Source organism: Notolepis coatsorum (assembly GCF_963971535.1).
Source record: "Notolepis coatsorum genome assembly, chromosome: 3".
In the NCBI taxonomy this organism is placed as follows: domain Eukaryota; kingdom Metazoa; phylum Chordata; class Actinopteri; order Aulopiformes; family Paralepididae; genus Notolepis; species Notolepis coatsorum.
Window position 1 is genome coordinate 206340981 of NC_140167.1, and position 26874 is coordinate 206367854.

Genomic DNA, 26874 nt, shown 5'->3' on the forward strand with positions numbered 1-26874 from the left:
CGAGTGTGCTTTGGGGACCTGATGTGGTGTTCTAATCCTGACTCTCTCCCCCTCCCGAAAAACAGGTGCACGAGCGCCATGCTTAGCATCTGTGTAGCGCTTCATTTTGGCTTGCTTGTTTTGGACCGTTTCTCTGAGTCTCGTCCTGTGAACTCACAGTAGGCTGCAAGGGCAGTACGTCCAGTTTGGTGCACATTTTACGACCGTAAAGCAGTTCATGTGGTGAAACGCCAGTGGTGGCGTGGGGAGTGGCTCTGTATATTTGCAGACAACCCAACACAGCCTCTTTCCACGGTTGAGACTGCTGGATCGCTGTCTGAATGCAACTCCTCAGAACACGATGGAAGCGTTGTGAGCAATGTCTCTTTCCTTGAGGTACTCTGCGAAGGCTGCTGATGTGAATTGAGGTCCATTGTCTGTGACGACGCTCTCTGGGTTACCATGGCGACCGAACACAGAGCTTAGGAATTTGGTTAAATCCGTAGTTGTAGCGTTGTGAGAAAAGGCTACCCCTGGCCACTTAGAATAGTAGTCCGTCAGTGTGATCGCTTAACGGCAGGCTGGCACAGCTGACTCGAAGGGCCCGACTATGTCGAGGCCCAGCTTCTTCCACGGGCCGTCTGGCAGTGGAACTGGCTGTAGAGGTGCAAAATAAATCTTGGCCGTCTTGTCATTAGACTGACGAGACACATTTGGATATGTCGGCCTGAACCTGAGAGTCCATCTTCGGCCACCAATAGAGATCCCGCAGACGCTGCTTAGTGCGTACGACCCCCTGGTGGCTCTTGTGTGCCAGTGTGAGCAATGTATGGCGTAAGGACACTGGTGCGATGAGGCGGTTGCCTCTGAGGACGTAATTGTCCTTGACTGACGGTTCCTCTCTGATCTTGAAGTATGCGATCAGATCTTGGCTCACTGATTTCGCTGAGTGAGGCCAACCCCTGTTAATCTGACCACGCAGTGCAGTCACTTCAGGGCAGGTAGAGCAAGCAGCCCCAAACTCAGTCACCGACAGGACACTGAGTGTAGCCGCGATGTGTGCTACTATCTCGGGCTCCACATCCATAGCAGAGTCAGTAGAAGCGGTAATAGTAGCAGCAGTAGTAGCAGCAGTAGTAGTAGTAGCAGCAGCAGTAGTAGCAGTAATAGTAGTAGTATCAGTAGTAGCAGTAGTATCCGCAGCAGCAGTAGTAGCAGTAGTAGTAGTAGTAGTATCCGCAGCAGCAGTAGTAGCCATCACAGGGGCAGGTGTAGACGGCGTAGGAGCGGAGGAGGGGAGGACAGTAGTTCCACTAATGCAGAGCTGGAGTGCAGTCAACAGGTCCATTCCCAGCAGAGGAGTTCCTTTATCCACAACGTAAAATGTAGCAGGGATTGTGACATTGTCTCTCCTCACCTGAGCCTGTAGGCACCCCATGACAGGTATGCTAGCCTTGGTGTATGACACCAGCCGAACAGTAGGTGCAGATAGGGTAGTTTCACTGAAGTATTTCTCATAAGTAGACAGTGGCATTATGGATACTGCTGAGCCTGTGTCCACAACCAGTCTCAATTCCTGAGCCTGGGTAGTAGGTGTGTGTACATGCACATTGCATACAATCCTTTTTGTAATGTCAGAAGCTCCCAAGCATAGCACTGTAGTTTCAGGAATTTCCACTGTACTCACCGACTGTGTTTTAGCACGGCAGACACGAGCAAAATGTCCTGTTTTCTGGCATAATTTGCAAGTCCCTTTCACTGCTGGACATTGTGAAGAGTTCGCCAGGTGGCTCCCCGAACCACATCGGTAGCAAGAGCGAGTGGAAGCAGAATCAGTAGCAGCCGCAGGCTTAGCTGGACGGTAGCGCTGCCAGTCCCGTTTCTTGAAAGTATTCGGAGACCGCAACGTCACAGCATGTACTGGAGCAGCACGCTCGGTAGTTATAGCTTTAGCGTGGAGTACAGCCGCTTCAAACTGCGTAGCTAGATTGATAGCCTTGTCCAGCGTCAAACCTGGTTCAAGCAGCAGACGTTCCCTTATCTGTGGGCTAGCTACATGTTCAATCAACTGATCCCGGAGATTTTCCTCAGTTTTATTATCAAAGTCACATGTGGTAGCTAGGTCACGCAAAGCAACGACGTATTGTGCAATGCTTTCATTGGCATAGTAGGTTCCCCAGGGCATGGTAAAAGCGACGTCGGAGAAGCTACATGTAAATTAGCCATCTCTCCTGCAGTAAAAACGTCTGTTAAAAAAATTCCCCGGTTCAACTTCCTCGTCGCCAATTGTTATGTAGTACGTACGTAGTATTTTGTATGTAGGTAGGTGTAGTAATAAGACTCAGGAAGCAGGTTACTCTTTTAGCCTTTTAGTCAAGCAGGTTAGCATGGTAGGTTACAGCAGGGTACATCCTGTTCTATTCTCCTTCTGCGTGTACACTTCTTCTGCACACTTCAGCTGTAGGCATAACAGGGCATTGTATCAACTACGCCCCATAGTGGAGACTCTTGGGAAGTACATCTTCAATATGCATTACAGAACACAACACATTTATTACTGTATCTACAAATCTTTCTGTTTAATCATCTTCCCTTTATTAATTTGCTTAGATTTTCTTTACACTTGGTCTCAAGAAGGTGCTGAATGAGCTCAGTGAGCGAAATCAAAAGAACCTCAATGTTTTCATGGTGTTATTCACCGGCACAGATGCAAAAATAAATCATAATTTATATTCTCCTTTTTTTCATTACAATTTACTCAAGCCTAGTAACAGACACAATTATTATTATTATAATATTTCTGACACTGGAAATACATTCCCCCAGGTCCCTAGATGTTCCTAGATACCAAGAACATGCAAATTGGCCTTGTAGAAGTGGAGCAATCTTCCATTTACATGTACCTTTAGACGAAATTTCTGAAAATAGGGCTACAGCTTAACAGGCAACGCCGAGCTTTCAAACCATTGCGTTTCTCTGTCCGAAACCTGCGAGTACCTTTGAAATTTCTCTGCGATACTTGTACAACAAGCGTTTTGCGGAGGACCAGTTCTTCAGAGTTAATTATGGGATTTTCCAATGGAGGAGCAAGGGACTGTGGATTCACTCGGTGCATCACAGTCACGAAAGGGGCTAGCAACAAGCAAACATAGTCTTGTTTGAACTATCATGCCCCTGTTACTAAGGCTGAGACCACTTATCGATTTATCAATAACTGCCTGAAATCAATAAGCGGCGTCACTTATCGATTTTTTTGCATGTGTAAAATAAAATATTTTTTCTTAAAAAAGAAAATAAATATTATTTAATGTTAGTTTGTGTGTGTGTGTGTGTGTGTGTCACGTGCACTCACTGTAGTTTTTGCGATGCTGTAGTTGGCCCACGACAGCAAGTAGTGCTGAGCGCGCTGCCAGTAGTGATCAGGAAGATGCTGTCTGAAGTGTGGCAACATTTTGAGAAGTTGGAGGGCAATAAATATGTTGTTTGCAACGTATGTGAAGCGAAACTACTGTTTTCAGGTAACACTACCAATTTACACGATCATAATAAAAAACAATAATAATAATTTGATTTATAATACTTTTTTCGATAATTTTGTCCCGATTTATAGATTCTTCCAAATGGCATATCGTCTCAGCCTTACCTGTTACAGAGCTTCATATTATGGACACAAATTACTTTAGCAGCTGTTTCTGTAGGAATATTCTTTAGGAATATTAAAAAGGGAGAACATTTTTTTTTGTTAATTTGTAAAAGCAGCAGGAGATATTCACAGTATTCGATCATCGACATCTTGGTCGCAAACAACAGGTGCCTTCTAATCAAATAGCAGATGATTATCATTAAATGGCAACTGTGGCCAATGAGCTGTGGCTCTGCCATATTGAATAATGAAACATGTCACATGAACACTATGAATATGTCTCTGACACGGCACTCTCCAAGCGAGAGATTAACCATTTCTTTCCCTCTGCAAGTATTCCCTGCTTTACCTTTTGCATCCATGTCTTAAATGTTTCCACCCACAACAGCCACTTCTCACTCAGGCGTGAATACTGTATACATTCTGCCACCCCCCGCTGGCAGCGTAAACTCGGGCACAGCAGAAAGCTCACTCCTCACCCCTCCACAGCTGCCCTCGAGCTCACTCCTGTGCTTTACATGCACACAGTGGCTACCCCACCCCCGTCTCCCTGCATCAAGTTTCAAGTTTCTTTAATAGTTGTCATACAGAAGTACAGAATACTTTTATACAAAATGCTTCTTACTGTTACGCTCCAGAGACTGTGCAAGACAAGATAAGTATGAAATAAAATAACATAGTATAGCATGTAAATTAGAAGTAAAAAAAAAATGAGGTCACAGTGTTCAGTATAGACATATGTACAATGTTCGATGCAGAGTAGACGTAACTGAGTTACCATATAATATACAATACTGCAGTGTACTAATATACAATACTATATAGTGCAAGGCAGAAATAGGATGAGGTGCAATTTAGGTACAATTTACAGTAGGTGTACGAGTTGTAGTGCAAATCCTTTATCAATAAATATAAAGTGTTTGTGTGATCTAAAGTGTGGAGAGTGGGTGCTGCAGTGTGTTGTTTGTTTAAGTGAGTGTGTGCGTGTGGGTGTGTGTGCTGTGTGCATTTGATGGTTGTTGCATAGTGTTTATTGTTCGTTTAGCAGCCTGATGGCCTGGGGATAGAAGCTTCTTCTGAAGCTTCACCTGTTCTTTCTTCTTCTCCTGTGCTTCCCTCCAGATAAGCAGGTGTACATGACGGTGGCCGTGGACTTGGTGGTGACAGAGGTGGTGGAGCCCGTCAGGTTCCTGATGGAGACCCTCATCAGGGTGTACCCTGCCAACGAACGCTTCTGGTACTTCAGCCGCAAGGCCTTCAGCCAGACCTTCTACCTCAAACTCAAACAGGTAGTTAGCACGCAGGTTCACCTTGAATAACCACCATGGTGACGCGATATCCCGCTCCACACTTTAATTAACAGAGTGAATGGCGCGTCTATTGGCGGGAGTGGATTTGCATGCCTTAGGGCCTAAGGCTTAGGCACACCCCATGTGGTTAAGGACTGGACAGATGGCAGTAGCTTAGTAATCATCACAAGATGTTGACCATATTGCTTTCACTTGTTAAATTTTACAAGCTCAGTGAGCAGTCGAAATGGGCCCGAAGAGGGACTGTAAGATTAACCGCTGGGCGGGAAGCTACTTGAAGGAATGGTCCAACGTCTTATCAGATCACGCCCCACACACACAACTGTCTGTGAAGCCCACGCCCACACAACACACGCCCCCCTGAAAACACTCGACCCGCCCAATCTATGCGCAAGTTCTCTGATTAAAATGCAAGAGTGCAGAGAGTGGCGAGAGAGCACATTCAATTGCCACCCACGGGAGCTCTGCCGTGGAGCGGAGCGGCAGAGCTTGCAGCATTATGTAGCCGTAATCCGCCATGATTTTCATTCGAAGCTTAGCTCACCTGGCAGCGCTGCGGTCCTGCGATCCTGCGGTCCGTTGGTGACAAGTTCGAATCCCATAATTTTTTTTTTTTTTTTACGTGTATTCTTTCGCCGGTTAAGGTTAGGCATGGTTAAGGTTAAGGTTAAAGTTAGGCATTGTTTCGGAGTTGGTTAAGGTTAGAAGGGTTAAGTTTAGGCGCTGTTAAGGAGCTGGTTAAGGTTAGAGTTTGTCTTAGAGAATGGCAATATTCTTTCTATGGTTAAGGTTAGGCATGGTTAAGGTTAAGGTTAAGGTTAGGCATTGTTTCGGAGTTGGTTAAGGTTAGAAGGGTTACGTTTAGGCGCTGTTAAGGAGCTGGTTAACACTTTGACTGCCATGAAACGTCTTTAGACGTCTTTGCTGGCCATGCTAAAGTTGCCGGAGGACGCTTTACGTCGTCCTTATATCAATATTTCAAAAATCTGCGATCGGATTCATATGTCCCCTCCGCTGGCCTGAGATCCACCAGCAGGACCCACTGAGCTCTCTGGCGGTTCAGGAGCGCCATCTGGTGGCCGATCGGCGCAATCGCTTAAACAGGATGTGCCATAGAGGTTGTGCTAGACGTCCGTATTGCTTCCGGCCACTCGGTACATGTCCCGGGACTCTGGCTCGTCACGCTACATAGCGATCGATTGCCAATAACTCGATAAACAACATGATTTGGACGTATATACCATTATACAAGCTGGAGATGGACCGGGTAAATCGCCATCCCATAATGATAGAATTTCTACTCTACGACGATCGCCCAACGGCGCGCGGAGACTGGGGTGAGTTTGAGCGTGTAACGTTACCGTCTTCGATACTAACTGCTATTATCAACATTTGACCCACATTAGATGATTGGTGTAACGCTGCCCACGGAATTATAAACGCCCCCTCGCCCATCCGGTCAACATCAGATGACGTGTAGTAACTTCTAGAAGTACGTCTAGTTGGAATTTTTTATATCGCGCTGATTGCCATCAAACTGTATTTCATCATCAATATAATGCATTTGGGGCTATATATCACGTTCTGGAGAAAGCTGCAGAAAGAGATGAAAACATACTTATACATTAGACCATACTTTACTATGAATATGTGAATGAAAAAGTTTAACGTTGCTACACAATGAACAATACATATAGGACTTTGAATGGGCCCTAATAATGGCAATGTAGCAATAGAATTTAAAAAGTTATAGCCCTGCAAAGAAGGGGACTTTCTCCATAGACAAATAGAGCCGGCAACCTATGGTATATCATGAATTTAACCCAAGGCAACCAAAGTGTTAAGGTTAGCGTTTGTCTTAGAGAATGGCAATAGACAGCCTATTTCCGCACTGCCGCTCTCTCGCGCTGCCGTGGTCACATGGTCACATTGTCACATTCTTGCACTCCTCCGCTGTTAAAAAGCAACACGCACGCGGTCCGGATGATTCTGCAGGTACTTAAAAAGCACGGAGAAAGCCGGTCTTAAGCTCCCCTTTTTGAAAAGCAAATCTCCTCTAGTGGGCTGCGGGGACCCCGCAAATCGACGGCAGGCTTTGTATCGTTGGGAGCAAATAAGAGGCTATGTCTCATTATTGGCATGTGGGTAATTAACGGCAGCGGCCCAGAATTTCATGCCTGGTTGCCTCTAGTTATCTCATCAGCAGCAGGAAGAATGCCGTTGTGGTTAAGAGCTAATTAAAAGATAATATTGTGCAGCGTTTTGACGGGAGATTCCAATCCGAGGGCATTATTATTATTATTATTATTATTATTATTATTATTATTATTATTATTATTATTATTATTATTATTATTATTATTATTATTATTATTATTATTATTATTATTATTATTTTTATTTTTATTTTTATTATTATTATTATTTTTAATTCTTATTCCATCTTTCCGGAGGCTCTCATTAGCCGGGGCGAGGAATTAGAGAGTCGTTATCGGTGTCAGACCCCCTGAACATATTTCGCACCTGGTTCACCGGGAAATAAGAGGGGAATCGTGACGGCCTGTTTAACTCATTCAGGGCCGAGGCCTTTCCCCATCCTGTTCTAGCCAGGCCAGGTTTCCATTACATATTCTCACTGTGCGTCACCTTGTTTGTAGAGCTATATCTATATTCTATATTATAGCTATGGATACAATACTATGGTCATTTGACAGTAACTATCTTCTGTCCAAGATGCAAAGAATTATAAATGTTTTCATGAATACGTTTGCGCGTTCTGCCGTGGTGAATACAAGTATAATTTCAGAATGATCCGGGCTCATTCCTGGGAGGCTGGCTATAGGCCACAACGTGAATTCTACTAAAAGCATTGGCGTTTCGTCCCTGGACACGCTACTATTTCGTCGTTTCTGATGCTTTGATTGCCAGTAACGGCATTCGTTATTACCACAACACACGCCGATTAGCTGGATCGGTATGATAACATTGTTGGATCATGCTGAAATTGACGTCAGATAGTCCTTACCTGTGGTCAGGGGTATTCCAAAAAGAATATTCCAATTGTTTGATCGCCATCTGGTCCATCTGATGTCCATCTGGTCCACGACATAATCCAGCACAACATCCCGAAAACGATGCGATCGAGTGAAGCCCTAGGCTTCCCTGTACTAGAAAACTGCGCCCGGAGCGGTTTAAACGTAACACCCGGTCTGGAACAGGGTTTACTGCACTCTCGATACTGCCTACTAGCAGGATCTGGCCGGTACTGCACCCTCGGTGTCCCAGTATGCCTTTTAACGGCAACATACGGGTCCGTGACATTGAATAGAATATTAAAATCGCAAAAAAAGCAAAAACGTATATATACGTTTATGGCCCTTAACTCATTCACCGCCACGGGTCGGGGCGCTAGAGTGCCATCGCTTTAATCAATGGGGGGACCGTGACATTTGCGAGTGCTTAAAATATATCTTATATTATAGCTATGGGTCTAATACACCCGTCGATTGTCAGTGAGTTGCTTCTAGTCAACATGCACAAAACAGATTGTTTTTTCATCCGTACATTTCCGTTTTATACCGTGGTGAATAAGAGTATATTTCCAGAGCATCGAGCAAATGGCGCTTCAATGTATTTCCTTAGAAATCGTGCCATTTGTCGCTTGATTTATGAATCGTTCTGAAAATAACGCTAGATTAGCGGTATTATGTGTGTCATGTGCGAACAGAAGTGCTTTGCCTGCAGCCAACGTCAGAAACACACACGCTCCGATGGTGGCGAAAGAAACATCGGATTAACCCAAGATTCGTAACATAGAGTCCTTACCGCACATCTGATGTCTTGCAAAAAGATTAATCCAATTCCTGATCGCCATTCCAAATATTGATCGCGTTTATAGATCCAACGTTATATGTCCGAAAGGCATAATCCACGCTGCCCAGTCTCCCCAGCCCATGTGTTATAAACGTTACTCTTGCCCGAGAAGGAAAACCTGGACCGGACTTGTTAGATCAGCGTACAGCCCAAGGGGAAGGGATTTCAATGATGTGCAATACCGTCTGGAAGGCGTAGGCGGCGGTATTTGCCCTTTTGCGAGCTCAGACCCATTCCCAATGATAACGTCAGGCTGGATGGATGAAAAATGAATGGATATCGCTAATAAAATAAATAACGATTAAAACCCGACTATACTCGTGATTGGCACTCAACGCATGGTGAGTTAACCCGACTATACTCGTGGTTGGCACTGAATGGGTTAACCATTGGCGCCCAATAACGTATATAAACGTTGTTGGCCGTGAAAGAGTTAACGATGTTAAAATATAACAAGACGTTGAGAGCTATTGTAGGGGTGGGCGATATATCAAGTATACTCGATGTATCGCGGATTGTTCTACATGAGATGCAGTACTGTACTATATCGCGAACATCGAGTATATGTTATCACGTCAGTTTATATGGCGCCGCGGCCGAGAGACACTCGCAGTGCTTTCCTCGAGAAGCGCTGCAGCGTGCAGACTCCTGCTTTCCTCTCTCTCACACCCGCGGCCCGCCCACTCTACGTCACATACACACACACACACACACACACACACACACACACACACACACACACACACACACACACACACACACACACACACACACACACACACACACACACACACGCACAGAGAGGCGGTGCCAAGTCAGTGCACATGTTGTTTGGAGGAGACGGGGAAAGAGGATACGATAGCGTGAAAGAAGAGTTTAGCGAGTTATTTATTTTATTTATTCTGAAACGGCCCGCCACCAGTTCCCCATCGGAACGATTATCTAGTACCTGTGGGAACATAGTTCCATGCCACCGGGCAGCCCTCGAGCCAGATGCCGTTGATACTGATACTCTAGGAGCGGATTAGCTATGGAGCTAACAGTGTACCATCCATCTGCGACGCAACGGTGGCAGCAACACTTGAAACGGAATGTCGAGTTCATACTATACTACACGTATGAACTCGCCATAACGTTAACGTTACTCCATTTCCATGAAGTGTTTAATTAGCAGCAATCTGTTGTTGAAAATTTTACGTTAAAACAAAATGGAAATGCGAGGACAGGAAGCCGTCATCAAATCGTTGTAGTCATATTGTAGTCTTTTAGTCTTAACTAAAAGATTTTAACAAAATAAAAAGCAGCAGCACTATTGCATAATAGTCATGTTTGCTATGTATTTCTTTCTTTAGGGGAGTAGGACATTTGTTTCACAGTTTTAGCATGATGTTTTATAGATGGATCATGGCTAGGTTAAACACAGGTTTTAGTTTTTAAGAGGGGGGATTTGATTTGATTGAAGTTTATTTCAAATATGCAACACAACAAACAAACATCAAGTACATCAACACCTAGTGTGTGTGTGTGTGTGTGTGTGTGTGTCTTTATGCAGATCTTTATGCAGTTTTAAAGCACCTTGGCTTTGTTCTGAATGCACTTGTTGTAGTTATCCTACAGAGAAAAGAAAATGCACTTGACTTTAATGCACATTTTGTTGTATGCAAAGAGAAAATTTTTAAATTGTACAATCTTTCAGCAGTCAGAATTTATGTATGCATTCAAAAGTGCTGAATAAATGTTTTATGGGCCCATAATAGTGATTATTAATATTATTTAAGTTAAGTTTTGCCATAATCATGTCTTTTGCCATAATCAGGTAGCCAAAAAATAAAATAAAATACATTATATATATATTCATATTATGTCATTCGGTTTTCGGCCAACTGTTTCCTATTTTCAGTATCTGTTTCGGCCAAGAATTTCCCATTCGGTGCATCCCTAGTTGATAGGCTTGTGTTTTTGGCACAAAATCTCTAGATACCTGTTGGTACTGACTAGGGATGGGTACCGAATTCGGTACTTTTGAGGTACCGAACCGAAACACGTCGGTACTACCGAGTATCGATTCAAGTGAGATACCGAACGAGAATCCTTTTTACCTTTTTTCTTTTCATGTCAACGTTCATACGCACAATATATGCTTACCTAGGATTTGCCTTGATTCAACAACAAAGCAGTCGGAGCAATGGCAAGCCGAAAACTGTCGAAATTATAGTTATTTGAAGTTTGGATTTTTTTTTTACGACTGATGTAGGTACATTAAATTTCTTGAGACTAAAGTACCGAAAAAAGGTACCGTTGGGTACCGGTATCGATTCACATCAATCACAGGTACCGATACCGGTACCGTATCGGTTCAAATGTGAAAGGTACCCATCCCTAGTACTGACTGGTTGTCACAAACACACAGGACACAACCATGCACAAAATGCAGCAATTTTTTGTTTACCGTTTTTGACCAGACCTGTTGTTTGACATTATGACTTTCATTTCAAATGTCTAGTGGCATGGACAAAGAGTACACTTTCATTTATGTTATTTTAAAATGCCTACTGGTATGGACAAAGAGTACACTTTCATTTATGTTATTTTAAAATGCCTACTGGTATGGACAAAGAGAACACTTTCATTTATGTTATTTTAAAATGCCTACTGGTATGGACAAAGAGTACACTTTCATGTATGTTATTTTAAAATGTCTAGTCTAGTGGCATGGACAAAGAGTACACTTTCATTTATGTTATTTTAAAATGTCTAGTCTAGTGGCATGGACAAAGAGTACACTTTTATTTATGTTATTTTAAAATGCCTAGTCTAGTGGTATGGACAAAGAGTACACTTTAATTTATGTTATTTTAAAATGTCTAGTGGCATGGACAAATAGTACACTTTCATTTATGTTATTTTAAAATGTCTAGTGGCATGGACAAAAAGTACACTTTCATTTATGTTATTTTAAAATGCCTAGTCTAGTGGTATGGACAAAGAGTGCACTTTCATTTATGTTAGTTTCAAATGTTATGGGCATTTTTAAGTGCTTTAGAGGAAATGTAAAAAAAATCGCGATATATATATCGTGTATCGTGATATAGCCAAAATATATTGCGATATCTATCGCCCAGCCCTAAGCTATTGTGCTGTGTGGGTATCGAACAGGAAGAAAGACTCATGTTTTAAACTGTGTGGGTATCAAACAGGAAGAAAGACTGTCAGGTTTTAAACTGTGTGGGTATCGAACAGGAAGAAAGACTCATGTTTTAAACTGTGTGGGTATCAAACAGGAAGAAAGACTGTCGGGTTTTAAACTGTGTGGGTATCAAACAGGAAGACAGACTGTCAGGTTTTAAACTGTGTGGGTATCAAACAGGAAGAAAGACTGTCAGGTTTTAAACTGTGTGGGTATCAAACGGGAAGAAAGACTGTAGGGTTTTAAACTGTGTGGGTATCAAACAGGAATAAAGACTGTCAGGTTTTAAACTGTGTGGGTATCAAACAGGAAGAAAGACTCGTGTTTTAAACTGTGTGGGTATCAAACAGGAAGAAAGACTGTCAGGTTTTAAACTGTGTGGGTATCAAACAGGAAGAAAGACTTGTGTTTTAAACTGTGTGGGTATCAAACAGGAAGAAAGACTGTCAGGTTTTAAACTGTGTGGGTATCAAACAGGGAGAAAGACTGTCAGGTTTTAAACTGTGTGGGTATCAAACAGGAAGAAAGACTGTAGGTTTTTAAACTGTGTGGGTATCAAACAGGAAGAAAGACTCATGTTTTAAACTGTGTGGGTATCAAACGGGAAGAAAGACTGTAGGGTTTTAAACTGTGTGGGTATCAAACAGGAAGAAAGACTCATGTTTAAACTGTGTGGGTATCAAACAGGAAGAAAGACTGTCAGGTTTTAAACTGTGTGGGTATCAAACAGGAAGACAGACTGTCAGGTTTTAAACTGTGTGGGTATCAAACAGGAAGAAAGACTGTCAGGTTATAAACTGTGTGGGTATCAAACAGGAAGAAAGACTCATGTTTTAAACTGTGTGGGTATCAAACAGGAAGAAAGACTGTCAGGTTTTAAACTGTGTGGGTATCAAACAGGAAGAAAGACTGTCAGGTTTTAAACTGTGTGGGTATCAAACGGGAAGAAAGACGGTAGGGTTTTAAACTGTGTGGGTATCAAACATGAAGAAAGACTGTCAGGTTTTAAACTGTGTGGGTATCAAACATGAAGACAGACTGTCAGGTTTTAAACTGTGTGGGTATCAAACAGGAAGAAAGACTGTAGGGTTTTAAACTGTGTGGGTATCAAACAGGGAGAAAGACTCTCAGGTTTTAAACTGTGTGGGTATCAAACAGGAAGACAGACTGTCAGGTTTTAAACTGTGTGGGTATCAAACAGGAAGAAAGACTGTCAGGTTTTAAACTGTGTGGGTATCAAACAGGGAGAAAGACTCTCGGGTTTTAAACTGTGTGGGTATCAAACAGGAAGAAAGACTGTCAGGTTTTAAACTGTGTGGGTATCAAACAGGAAGACAGACTGTCAGGTTTTAAACTGTGTGGGTATCAAACAGGAAGACAGACTGTCAGGTTTTAAACTGTGTGGGTATCAAACAGGAAGAAAGACCGTCAGGTTTTAAACTGTGTGGGTATCAAACAGGAAGAAAGACTGTCAGGTTTTAAACTGTGTGGATATCAAACAGGAAGAAAGACTCTCAGGTTTTAAACTGTGTGGGTATCAAACAGGAAGAAAGACTGTCAGGTTTTAAACTGTGTGGGTATCAAACAGGAAGAAAGACTGTCAGGTTTTAAACTGTGTGGGTATCAAACAGGAAGAAAGACCGTCAGGTTTTAAACTGTGTGGGTATCAAACAGGAAGAAAGACTGTCAGGTTTTAAACTGTGTGGGTATCAAACAGGAAGAAAGACTCTCAGGTTTTAAACTGTGTGGGTATCAAACAGGAAGAAAGACTGTCAGGTTTTAAACTGTGTGGGTATCAAACAGGAAGAAAGACCGTCAGGTTTTAAACTGTGGGTATCAAACAGGAAGAAAGAATGTCAGGTTTTAAACTGTGGGTATCAAACAGGACGAAAGAATGTCAGGTTTTAAACTGTGTGGGTATCAAACAGGAAGAAAGACTGTCCGGTTTTAAACTGTGTGGGTATCAAACAGGAAGAAAGACTGTCAGGTTTTAAACTGTGGGTATCAAACAGGAAGAAAGACTGTCAGGTTTTAAACTGTGTGGGTATCAAACAGGAAGAAAGATGGTCAGGTTTTAAACTGTGTGGGTATCAAACAGGAAGACAGACTGTCAGGTTTTAAACTGTGTGGGTATCAAACAGGAAGAAAGACTGTCAGGTTTTAAACTGTGTGGGTATCAAACAGGAAGAAAGACTGTCAGGTTTTAAACTGTGTGGGTATCAAACAGGAAGAAAGATGGTCAGGTTTTAAACTGTGTGGGTATCAAACAGGAAGACAGACTGTCAGGTTTTAAACTGTGGGTATCAAACAGGAAGAAAGACTGTCGGGTTTTAAACTGTGTTGGTATCAAACAGGAAGAAAGACTGTCAGGTTTTAAACAGTTTAAACAGTAATTCACAACTGCAAATTACATTATTTTACTGTCTACTCTATTTTGACTTGTTTTATACTTATTTTATCTCTGCACTTTATGCATTGCTCTTGATCTGCCAATTTTGTGCAACTTTTATGTCTTCTTTTGCTACTGTGAAGCACTTCTTGTATGAAAGCTGCTGTACAAATAAAGTTATTATTATTGTTACCACCTCGCAGCACGAGCACCAAGCCTCTAGCCCTGGAGATGACGCCTCCTTGATATTCTCCCTCTCGTCAGTGACTTCAGGTTCGCCACGGAACACCAGGCAGTTGAGCGAATCAGTGCAATTCATTGATCGATTTTTTTTTTCACCAGGTAGAAGAGAGAAACGATTAGCACCATATATAGTAATCGAATAGCCCAGAAATAAACACGTAGCTTATGTCACCTCAGGTCAGGTTTGTCCTATGATTAAATTAACACGGTTATGTATCGTTGGAAAGCACTTACGTTTTGCTTTGACAGTAAGTCGACATAATTATTTATTGACTTTTTTTAATGGGTTCATATGGTGATGAAATCATATTGTCATACTGTTAAAAGCTAATGACAAAGGTTCTCACGAAGTGAGATACGAGATGTTTGAGGGAATATCATTCGAAAATTAGAAGGGTGCGCTCAGTAGAGCACAAATCTCCACCAGGTGGCAGCCATACATTTCTTCTCTCTCCGTCTTCTCAAAAAGCAAACAAACGCACCTACAATATTTCACAAATGCAGACACCCATGGCCGCCTAGTTATAGTTGAAAGTGGGGGTGCAAGATTTTTTTTTTTTTTTTTTTTTTTTTTTTTTTTTTTTTTTTTTGACAGGCAAGGTGTGGTTTGGAGGGGGTCCGGCACGACCCCCTCCATGGCAGTTTTTTTTTTAAATTTAATGAACCTGTACGTGCAATTTCCTGCAATATAGAGCCACCACTAGACCCCTGGCCCTTCTATCCTCTTTGTTTTACTGTGTCCTACCAGTTTTTATTACTTTCATTGCTTTATTATGTTTTTAATCCTATATCTTGCACCATACTGTTTGTTTTTGTTGCTTTCATTGCTTTGCTATGTTTTTTTTTCTTCTTTCTTTTAATCTTATACCTTGCCTCACACTAATTTGTTTTTATCAACTTGCTTGTGAAGCACTTTGGTGTCAGCTGCCGCTGCCTGGAAATGTGCTATACAAATAAAACTGACTTGACTTGACTTGACTTCAATCTTGACCAATAAAGCTGCTCTTTTCACTATAAAACTCAGTTTATATTGCAGTATGATAGCCAATTACTATAATAATAATATATTAATATATATATATATACTGTATATACACTGTATATTGATTTTTCGCTCATTAATTTTTATTAAATCAATCTCCTTTCAAATAGGCCAAGTTTTAATAAGAAAGAGAAAAAAGATATATTTCCATTACCTGTAAATCTTGTGTCTCTTTCTCTCCTTATCTGCCTCCTCCCTGAGTCTGCAGTGCACAATCATGACATCGATAAAAAAAAAAAAGTAAAAAAATAAAAAAAAATTGAGGCCCCTCGTCACTATAGGCCCACGGGCCGCGGCCGTCGTTAATCCGGCCCTGCTCGTCTGCCATATAGATAGCGCTAACGTTTGCAAATAAAGTCAACGTCATCCAGCTCACACCACATATCTAGATAACGTTAGCTAGCGGCTAGCACTAAAGCTAACGCCAACCAGAGAGGGAAACGATATTATTATTTATTCGAGGAAACCGTATGACCAGATCGCAATTCGGGACCGTGAAACACTTTTATTGTATTGCGTGGTAGAACCGTAGAAGTTCTACTACCACTCAATAGTAACTTATGTCTAACATAATCCTTTTATTTGAACAACTTACTGGAAAAGCCTGCCTGCCTGCATCATCATCATTAGGTGGCTTCTTCGTTCCGAAGGTTGCCTATCACTCTCCAACCCATTCTGTCCCCACTTCTTCTCTCCAACTCCGTGACTCCGCCTCTCACTCCACTCCACTCACTGCCTGCCACCAATATTATGACACACTCTGTGCGCTTTGATATTTACACTCAGCCTACCTGCAGCCAGACTGCAGCGCTGTGAGCCAAGGTCTACGCGCTGGAGATGGGAGGCACTGGATCAAACCATAATGGGGCAGGGGGGGGGGGGGTTCGCAATCTTTGGAAACTTAAAAACTTGTTATTAAGTGTCATTGCGTATTATTAATTTGATTGAAATTACGTAGATAATATTTATATATTGGGGGGGGGATATATCAATGATCAAAAAGTGAGGGAGCAAAGAGACAAGCTTACTCCCCCAAGTTCAATACTGGTAGAGCACCCGCTTCGCCTGCTCAATTACGTAGGCGCCTATGCAGACACCATCTATTACCATTCATTATCATTTTCAGTATCCAACCACCCTCACACAATATACACAAAGATCATCCACTGTCTGTGGGAATGAAGAAGAAAAAAGCTCAGCTTTCACTATTACACTTACTCTATTACACACTATTATGCTATTACACAATGTTAACTATTACACTTGCTTTATTACACACTATTATACTATTATTACATTTGCTTTATTACACACTAGTATACTAGTACACTTACTTTATTACACTAGCACACTATTACACATTCTTTTTTTATTTATACATTTTTTTAACTTTCTGTATTTTTCACCCATCCCAATTTAGTCGTTATGCCAATTCCCTTCCTGGTCGTTGCGCGCATTGCCCCACTGTTGGCCTAGGAAGGGTGTAGAACTACCACACGCCTCCTCCGATACATGTGGAGTCAGCCAGCCGCTTCTTTTCACCTGACAGCGAGGACTCTCACTGGGGGAGTGTAACGTGTGGGAGGATCACACTACCTCCCCCCGATCCCTTCCCTGCTGAGCAGGCGCCCCGACCGACCAGTAGGAACCGCAGTTTACAACGACCGGGACGCGTGTATCGCTTCCGCAACGGAATTCGGTTTCCGGGTTCCTCTGATTGGCCGCGACCCCCACGTGACCCGCCCCCCCTATCTGCCGCTGCCACACGCGGCAGTCGGCAGAGCGAGCGGCCGCGGACGCGCTCGCTCGCTCGCTTCCTCAATTTATACGCATGGAAGTATTGACTGAATGAATGAATGAATGAATGAAAACTTTATTTAACAGATTGCAGAATGGGTACAATACAGTACGGCTCAATACACACAATTGTTAAGGGGATGCAGACCAGAGAAAGACGTTTGTCTTGTTACATCAGGGTCCCCCATTTTCAATTCATATAGAACGACTACGCCGTAACAAATCATTAAAAAATATATACCGTTAACTGGAATATGTTGTGCCTTTACACATATGTTGGATTATGTAATTGGTTTGTCATGACAAACTAATAAAAAAATCGCGATTTACCCGTTGGCTACAGCAACACAACACTCAGTGACTGCATGTAGTCAGAGCCAGAGCTCAGCGATGCCGCTCGTGGCAGCACATTCTCGCCGCGGGCTGAGCTCTGGTGTCCGCTGGAGCAAGCCAGAGACAGCCGGCGGATGCGATATTTTATTTGTTTGTCATGACAAACCAATTAAATAATCCAACATATGTGTAAAGGCACAACATATTCCAGTTAACGGTATATTTTTTTAATGATTTGTTACGGCGCAATCAATACTTCCATGTGGTACCGCTGACAGCTGGATTAGATCCCAGAGTCTCTGCGGTGGTAGGCGAGTGCATTCTCCACTGCGCTACCCAGCCGCCCCGGTTCAACAATTGTTAACTATTACACTATTACCCTGTTACACACTAATCCACTTTTTCTCCCATTTTCTATATTTTCTCCCATCCCAATTTCGTATCATCCAATTCAACCCTCCCCTGTCACGGACGCTGTTTCTTGCCTCCCACAAGCCGCCTGCAATGTGGACTAAGTCATACATAGCACAAGGTCCGTGTGTTGAAACAGACTCTGGTCCGTGTGTTGAGACTGACTCTGGTCCGTGTGTTGAGACAGACTCTGGTCCGTGTGTTGAGACAGACTCTGGTCCGTGTGTTGAGACAGACTCTGGTCCGTGTGTTGAGACAGACTCTGGTCCGTGTGTTGAGACAGACTCTGGTCCGTGTGTTGAGACAGACTCTGGTCCGTGTGTTGAGACAGACTCTGGTCCGTGTGTTGAGACAGACTCTGGTCCGTGTGTTGAGACAGACTCTGGTCCGTGTGTTGAGACAGACTCTGGTCCGTGTGTTGAGACAGAAGCTGGTCCGTGTGTTGAGACAGACTCTGGTCCATGTGTTGAGACACTCTGGTCCGTGTGTTGAGACAGACTCTGGTCCGTGTGTTGAGACAGACTCTGGTCCGTGTGTTGATACAGACTATGGTCCGTGTGTTGAGACAGACTCTGGTCCGTGTGTTGAGACTGACTCTGGTCCGTGTGTTGAGATACTCTGGTCCGTGTGTTGAGACAGACTCTGGTCCGTGTGTTGAGACAGACTCTGGTCCGTGTGTTGAGACAGACTCTGGTCCGTGTGTTGAGACAGACTCTGGTCCGTGTGTTGAGACAGACTCTGGTCCGTGTGTTGAGACAGACTCTGGTCCGTGTGTTGAGACACTCTGGTCCGTGTGTTGAGACAGACTCTGGTCCATGTGTTGAGACACTCTGGTCCGTGTGTTGAGACACTCTGGTCCGTGTGTTGAGACAGACTCTGGTCCGTGTGTTGAGACAGACTCTGGTCCGTGTGTTGAGACACTCTGGTCCGTGTGTTGAGATACTCTGGTCCGTGTGTTGAGACAGACTCTGGTCCGTGTGTTGAGACAGACTCTGGTCCGTGTGTTGAGACAGACTCTGGTCCGTGTGTTGAGACAGACTCTGGTCCGTGTGTTGAGACAGACTCTGGTCCGTGTGTTGAGACACTCTGGTCCGTGTGTTGAGACAGACTCTGGTCCGTGTGTTGAGACAGACTCTGGTCCGTGTGTTGAGACAGACTCTGGTCCGTGTGTTGAGACAGACTCTGGTCCGTGTGTTGAGACACTCTGGTCCGTGTGTTGAGACAGACTCTGGTCCATGTGTTGAGACACTCTGGTCCGTGTGTTGAGACAGACTCTGGTCCGTGTGTTGAGACAGACTCTGGTCCGTGTGTTGAGACAGACTCTGGTCCGTGTGTTGAGACAGACTCTGGTCCGTGTGTTGAGACAGACTCTGGTCCGTGTGTTGAGACAGACTCTGGTCCATGTGTTGAGACAGACTCTGGTCCGTGTGTTGAGACAGACTCTGGTCCGTGTGTTGAGACAGACTCTGGTCCGTGTGTTGAGACAGACTCTGGTCCGTGTGTTGAGACAGACTCTGGTCCGTGTGTTGAGACACTCTGGTCCGTGTGTTGAGACAGACTCTGGTCCATGTGTTGAGACACTCTGGTCCGTGTGTTGAGACACTCTGGTCCGTGTGTTGAGACAGACTCTGGTCCGTGTGTTGAGACAGACTCTGGTCCGTGTGTTGAGACACTCTGGTCCGTGTGTTGAGATACTCTGGTCCGTGTGTTGAGACAGACTCTGGTCCGTGTGTTGAGACAGACTCTGGTCCGTGTGTTGAGACAGACTCTGGTCCGTGTGTTGAGACAGACTCTGGTCCGTGTGTTGAGACAGACTCTGGTCCGTGTGTTGAGACACTCTGGTCCGTGTGTTGAGACAGACTCTGGTCCGTGTGTTGAGACAGACTCTGGTCCGTGTGTTGAGACAGACTCTGGTCCGTGTGTTGAGACAGACTCTGGTCCGTGTGTTGAGACACTCTGGTCCGTGTGTTGAGACAGACTCTGGTCCATGTGTTGAGACACTCTGGTCCGTGTGTTGAGACAGACTCTGGTCCGTGTGTTGAGACAGACTCTGGTCCGTGTGTTGAGACAGACTCTGGTCCGTGTGTTGAGACAGACTCTGGTCCGTGTGTTGAGACAGACTCTGGTCCGTGTGTTGAGACAGACTCTGGTCCATGTGTTGAGACAGACTCTGGTCCGTGTGTTGAGACACTCTGGTCCGTGTGTTGAGACAGACTCTGGTCCGTGTGTTGAGACAGACTCTGGTCCGTGTGTTGAGACAGACTCTGGTCCGTGTGTTGAGACACTCTGGTCCGTGTGTTGAGACAGACTCTGGTCCATGTGTTGAGACACTCTGGTCCGTGTGTTGAGACAGACTCTGGTCCGTGTGTTGAGACAGACTCTGGTCCGTGTGTTGAGACAGACTCTGGTCCGTGTGTTGAGACAGACTCTGGTCCGTGTGTTGAGACTGACTCTGGTCCGTGTGTTGAGACACTCTGGTCCGTGTGTTGAGACAGACTCTGGTCCATGTGTTGAGACACTCTGGTCCGTGTGTTGAGACTGACTCTGGTCCGTGTGTTGAGACAGACTCTGGTCCGTGTGTTGAGACAGACTCTGGTCCGTGTGTTGAGACGGACTCTGGTCCGTGTGTTGAGACACTCTGGTCCGTGTGTTGAGACAGACTCTGGTCCGTGTGTTGAGACAGACTCTGGTCCGTGTGTTGACTCTGGTCCGTGTGTTGAGACTGGTGTTGCCGTTCACAGTCCGCTCCCTGAGGCCATACTTTAACCGTCTCCTAAGTGAGGGCGTGTCTGATGAGTGGAGCAGGAACAAAGAGATCTTCAGATTCTCCCAGATGTGGGAAGGGAATGGCTTTGTGTCCTTAGGCTATTTTGGTGTAAACATGGTCTAATATTGTGTCTCCTCTTGTGGGTCAGGAGACATGCTGATAGAATCTGGGGAGAACAGACCTCAGGCTGGAGTGGTTGTGAAGTTTCTTGTAATAATGACTTCGGTTGTGTGGTATGTTGCTTGCTAATGGCAGCATGCAGTTCTTTCATTGCTAGCTCAGCATTAGTGTCTGGGTGATATGCTTCAGTCACCAACAGTAGAAGTGAATTATCCATACTTAACCATGAGATGTTCTAGGTTAGCAGAGCAGTGACTCTCAATAATGGCATTGTCCATGCACTAAGCCTTGTTGATATAAAAGCACAGACCCCCACCTCTGGTTTCACTGCAGCAATCAGCTGATCTATCTGCTCTGATGATGTCGTATCCTGGTAGCATAATGATGTTGTCGGCAACGCCGCTGTTAACACTTTCAGTGCCAACGATGAGATTTCTCGTTAGTTCATGCCAACCGTTGCGTGCCAGCCGACGAGAGATCTCGTTTTTAATCGTTTTTTTTTTTATTCACAATTTCGATTCATATTTCATCAATCTAGCCTCCCGTTACCACTGGAACTCTCTCTGAGCTCCATTGGGAAAATACCGCCCCCTATCGTCTCTCCGTGTGGTACTGCACCCCTTTGGATTGGATTGAATGAAACTCATGAAAAAAAAGAAAGTCCTGCTTCCACATTTTACTTCTCAGGCATGTAACTCGAGCTGATCGGATTCATTGTGGACCATCAGAACAGCGTGGAATCGGTGTTTCGACCACCCAGCGTTGGATCAATAAACGTGATCGATATTTGGAATGGCGATCAGGAATTGGAATAATCTTTTTGAAGAACATCTGATCTGAGGTAAGGAATCTATTTTACCAGTCTTGGGATAATCAGAGCTTTTATCACAGATATATCAACGTGGGCCCTATGTGTGTGTGTGTGCGTGTGTGCTGATCAGGAAATGGATAATAGATTAAATAGATAGAAAAATTACAAAGTTTTTTGTGTATTCCAGTAAAGGGCGATTATCACAGAATCTTCTGAAATGTTCTGGAACTTACATAAAACGAGCGTTTTTCAAAATGGTATAAAACGGAAATGAACTGATTAAAAAATAAAAATAAAAAATCCGTTTCAACAATGTTGACTGCAAACAAGTCATTGATAAGCGACGGCCATATTATACACAGCCATAATTTAAGATATAGTTTATGCATTCGCAAATAGTCAAGAGAGAGAGTCAAGAGTTTTATTTGTCACGGCATACAAGTATACAGTGAAATGCGGGGGGTCTTGCCCGCAACGATTGTGCATAATACAATAATAATAATATAATAAGAATCCAATAGAACGACATTGTGCAATAATACAAGTAATCAAAGTAGGGCATATCGGTATATGTACATGAGTTATTACAGAGCATGGTAAGACATGCTAGGTCCTGTGATAGTGCAATACACTGTTAGCTACGGATGAGGCACTGGGTCTTTATGTACACTGCTATACAATGCTATATTATACAATCTCAAGTTATACTATACTATTTTTAAAGTGACCATAAGTGTGAGCATGTGCAGCATGAGTGTGTGTGTGCTCATGTTAAAGTGGCTGCTAGTGTGTGAGCGTGTACAGTGTGTGTGTTGTGTGTGTGCTCATGTGTGCTTGTGTGTGGAGAGTTCAGTGTTCAAGGCTCTGATGGCCTGGGGGAAGAAGCTGAGCTGAAGTCTCTCTGTCCTAGTTGCTGGTGTTCGCAGGCGTTTGCCTGACCGCAGCAGCTTGAACAGGCTGTTGTTGGGGTGGTGAGGGTCTTTCATTATTCTGCAGGCTCTGGATTTGCACCTCTTGTTGTATAGAACCTGCAGGGGTGGTAGTGCAATACCCGTAGTACGCTCGGCTGAGTGTACCACTCTGTAGGGCCTTCTTGTCCTGTGCCGTGCTGTTTCCATACCAGGCAGTGATGTTTCCAGTCAGGATGCTCTCTACAGCTCCGGAGTAGAAGGACTGGAGTATCTTCCCAGATACTCTGAACTTCCTTAACTGTCTCAGGTGGTAGAGGCGCTGCTTCGCCTTTTTTACGACTGAGTCTATGTGTGTTGTCCATGTCAGATCCTCTGAGATGTGGACCCCCAGGTACTTGAAGCTGCTCACCCTGTCCACGGTAGCCCTGTTTATCCTCAGTGGTGTGAGTACTCCATTAGAAATATAAAACAATGATTTCTTTTTAAATAAACTTTACAGATGTCTTCCATAGACTCACAGGAATTGTGTAAAATTGCCCAAATAGTGCTAGGAATAGCAATGCAAGTCCCGTTTAAACACCTTTCTCTGGGACAAGTCATTGGAGATTGCCGATACTACAGACATCCGTGGAATTAAATAATTATAATGATAATAAATATGACAATATTTGTATCATTAACAATTACGTTTTGCATTTATAGTCCTGACTCAATGAGGAATGTGAGCATTACGCACACAGACCACAAACTAAACGAATAAGAACTAAACCGATCGCTGACTGACTGTATTTACAGTAGATTTAACTCTCGGTTCTTCCTGCACGCCTGGTGATACTAAATCCAAATTGAACTCTGTCATTGGAACGAGTAGATTTGGGCTGATCCAAACATGGCTATAATAAGGTAATTTATAGGCCTGCTATTCTATATTCTATAATATTTCAAATTGCATGTGTCCGGATGGCAGAATTCAGTACTGTATCTACAAAACCTTCTGTTTAATCATCTTCCCTTTATTCATCTCCTTAAATTGTTTGTACACGTGATCTCAAGAAGGTACTGGACGAGCTCAGTGGCAGTTTTTCATGTCTGGTCATTTTTAGCATGGTGTTATTCACTGTCAACGCTGCAAAGAAAAATCATAATTTATATTTTCCTTTGTTTCATCACAATGTACTCAAGCCTAGTAACAGATACAATATTTCTGACACTGGGAATACATTCCCTGAGATCCATAGATGTCCCTAGATACCAAGAACATGCAAATTGACCTTGTACTGAGGTATGTATTTTAGGCGGATTTTCAGAAAATAGGGCTTATCAGGTTAACCGTTAACACATTGGGTGCCACGCCCCCTTCCGGGAAGTGCATAGGCCTTGCCGCCCATTAACCCCATGTAAGCGCTCACCTTGTTTGTAGAGCTAAACCTATATTTTATATTATAGCTATGGATCAATAACACCGTAGATTGTCAGTGGGTTTCTTCCGGTCAACGTGCAAAAAAAACAGATTATTTTTTCATCTATACATTTCCGTTTTATACCGTGGTGAATATGAGTATAGTGGTAGAGTGATCCTGTGTACTTCCAGGGAACTCCGTCAAAACAGCCCTTTAGTCAAATCCACTTATCACGTTGCCATTTTTCGCCTGATTATCGAATCATCCTGAAATCAACGCTAGATTATTGGTATTATGTTTCCTCGTGCATGCATGAAAGCGGGGTTGGAGCGGGGCGCACCTCCGTGCTGTGATCACTGCCAACGGGACACCGCATACACACAGACACAGAGTGATCACGGGGAAAAAAATATCAGATCAACGCAATATTGGTAATATAGAGTCCTTACCTGGTCTCTGGTGTAATGCAAAAAGAAGAATCCAATTATCTGATCGCAATTCCAGATATCCACAGCGACCCTGTCTTCGACGTTATCCGGCATTGCACATGAACGGGCGGGGTCAGTTGTCCAAGCCATCCCTACAAGCCCTTGTTTTGCCGGAGTGTTTAGAACCCGTCCCCACGGCTCGGTAGAGAAAACAAACTACATCGTTTCAAATGGAGTCCAATACCGGCCGCAAGGCGTTAGTCGGCGGTATTGACCGTCTGCGATCTCAGACACATTCAGTACAGCATGCACAAGGTGCCTCGATGGATTATGAATGGCAATAGCGAATAAAAGGAAAACCGAGACAAAAACGTAGATCTACGTTTCCGGCACTCGACCGCTGGGCCACAGAAACGGAAATCTACGTGAACGGCAACCAAAGGCTTAACAGGCACCCAGATAAGTCGCAATATCTTTTACTTGAACTAGACGACTGCATACTTTTTTTGCAAAGCTTAGCTTTATACTTAATATTTATATAAAGTAATAATTTTTTAACAATAAATAGGTATAAGCTGGAAAACACTGCGGTTCCATAGCCTGAAGTCTTATGTAGTACAGGTCCAAATTTTATAAAAATCCGTTCAGAAATGGGTCTTTGAGAGACGTCAGAGCTCTCATCCACGGCCGTTCACTCTGAAGTGTGGTTCACCTCTGGTGTCCGCGTGCGTCCCTAGCTTCATGACGCCCACTTCCATTGAAAATGAATGATTTTCCTGTTGCTTTGTAGCCCGTAGTGTGAGCACTATGTATCCATGTCTCCTTTTCCTTCTCTCTCTCTTTACAGAGACCAAAGATGGGACATGAGCATGCGCGCACGCACACACACACACGTGCGAGAGAGAACACACATGGGGTATCGTTGGAAAGGTACACTCATTGGCTACAAGGCTGACTAATAATCAGCAGATGATTGGCAGTTCTGGAGGGTCTGGAGTCCGGGGTGGAGTCCGGTGCGTAAAAAGACGCTCGCCTGACATATCGTCATGTAACTCGAGAACCAAGGCCCGGATTTTGGTCGAGTGAGGTGGCGTTCGAACGGCACAAAATAGATCTTTCAAACAGTAATTTATATGTTCGGCGAAAAATGCAGCCGCTAGACGCTCGCAAAAAGTGCCGTGCGTTCCGTGCGTCGGGACGTATACGTCCCCCCACACCTGTAGAGCAGAACCCTTGGTGAATATATGTCAGTATTACTGATTGGACATGACCTCGTGTGTGAATGCATTTCCTCTGGGCCTCGCTCACAAAAGGAAAGAGTAAAGACGTGTCAACAACATGTACTGTGTGTGTCCAGCAGGGGGCTGAGAAGGGCAGCCAAGGTGACAGCATGTACGAGGTGGTGAGCAACATGTACTGTGTGTGTCCAGCAGGGGGCTGAGAAGGGCAGCCAAGGTGACAGCATGTACTGTGTGTGTCCAGCAGGGGGCTGAGAAGGGCAGCCAAGGTGACAGCATGTACTGTGTGTGTCCAGCAGGGGGCTGAGAAGGGCAGCCAAGGTGACAGCATGTACTGTGTGTGTCCAGCAGGGGGCTGAGAAGGGCAGCCAAGGTGACAGCATGTACGAGGTGGTGAGCAACATGTACTGTGTGTGTCCAGCAGGGGGCTGAGAAGGGCAGCCAAGGTGACAGCATGTACTGTGTGTGTCCAGCAGGGGGCAGAGAAGGGCAGCCAAGGTGACAGCATGTACTGTGTGTGTCCAGCAGGGGCAGAGAAGGGCAGCCAAGGTGACGTGATGTACGAGGTGGTGAGCCTCCTGAGGCAGACGGAGAGGAGCAACGGGAGAGGACGCCTGGCCTCACCTGCAGAGGAGGAGGAGCCTGAGGAAGGTACAGAGGTTCTCTCTCTCTCTCTCTCTCTGTCTCTCTGTCTCTCTCTCTCTCTCTCTCTCTCTCTGTCTCTCTGTCTCTCTCCTCTCTCTCTCTTCTCTCTCTCTCTCTCTCTCTCTCTCTCTCTCTCTCTCTCTCTCTCTCTCTCTCTCTCTCAATTCAATTTCAATTCAATTCAAATGGGCTTTATTGACATGGGAAACATACGTTTACATTGCCAAAGCCAAACAAAACAAAACAATCAAACAGAGAAAACAAAATAAATCAGTACATTACAGACGGAATTTCTAGTACAGTCTTTATGGTGGTTGCATTCCGTTGGATGTCCTTTTCTTGTCACA

General features: G+C 44.1%; 1 protein-coding gene across 1 annotated transcript in view; it reads left to right on the top strand.

The window, feature by feature from the left end:
- Positions 1 to 26874, top strand: part of rabgap1l (RAB GTPase activating protein 1-like) — a 573823-nt gene that overhangs the window by 119392 nt on the left and 427557 nt on the right. Inside the window, exons 10-11 of the mRNA XM_084311549.1 lie at positions 4745 to 4911; positions 26410 to 26533. Of these exons, the coding sequence (XP_084167675.1) occupies positions 4745 to 4911; positions 26410 to 26533 (291 nt within the window). The remainder of the gene's footprint in view (positions 1 to 4744; positions 4912 to 26409; positions 26534 to 26874) is intronic.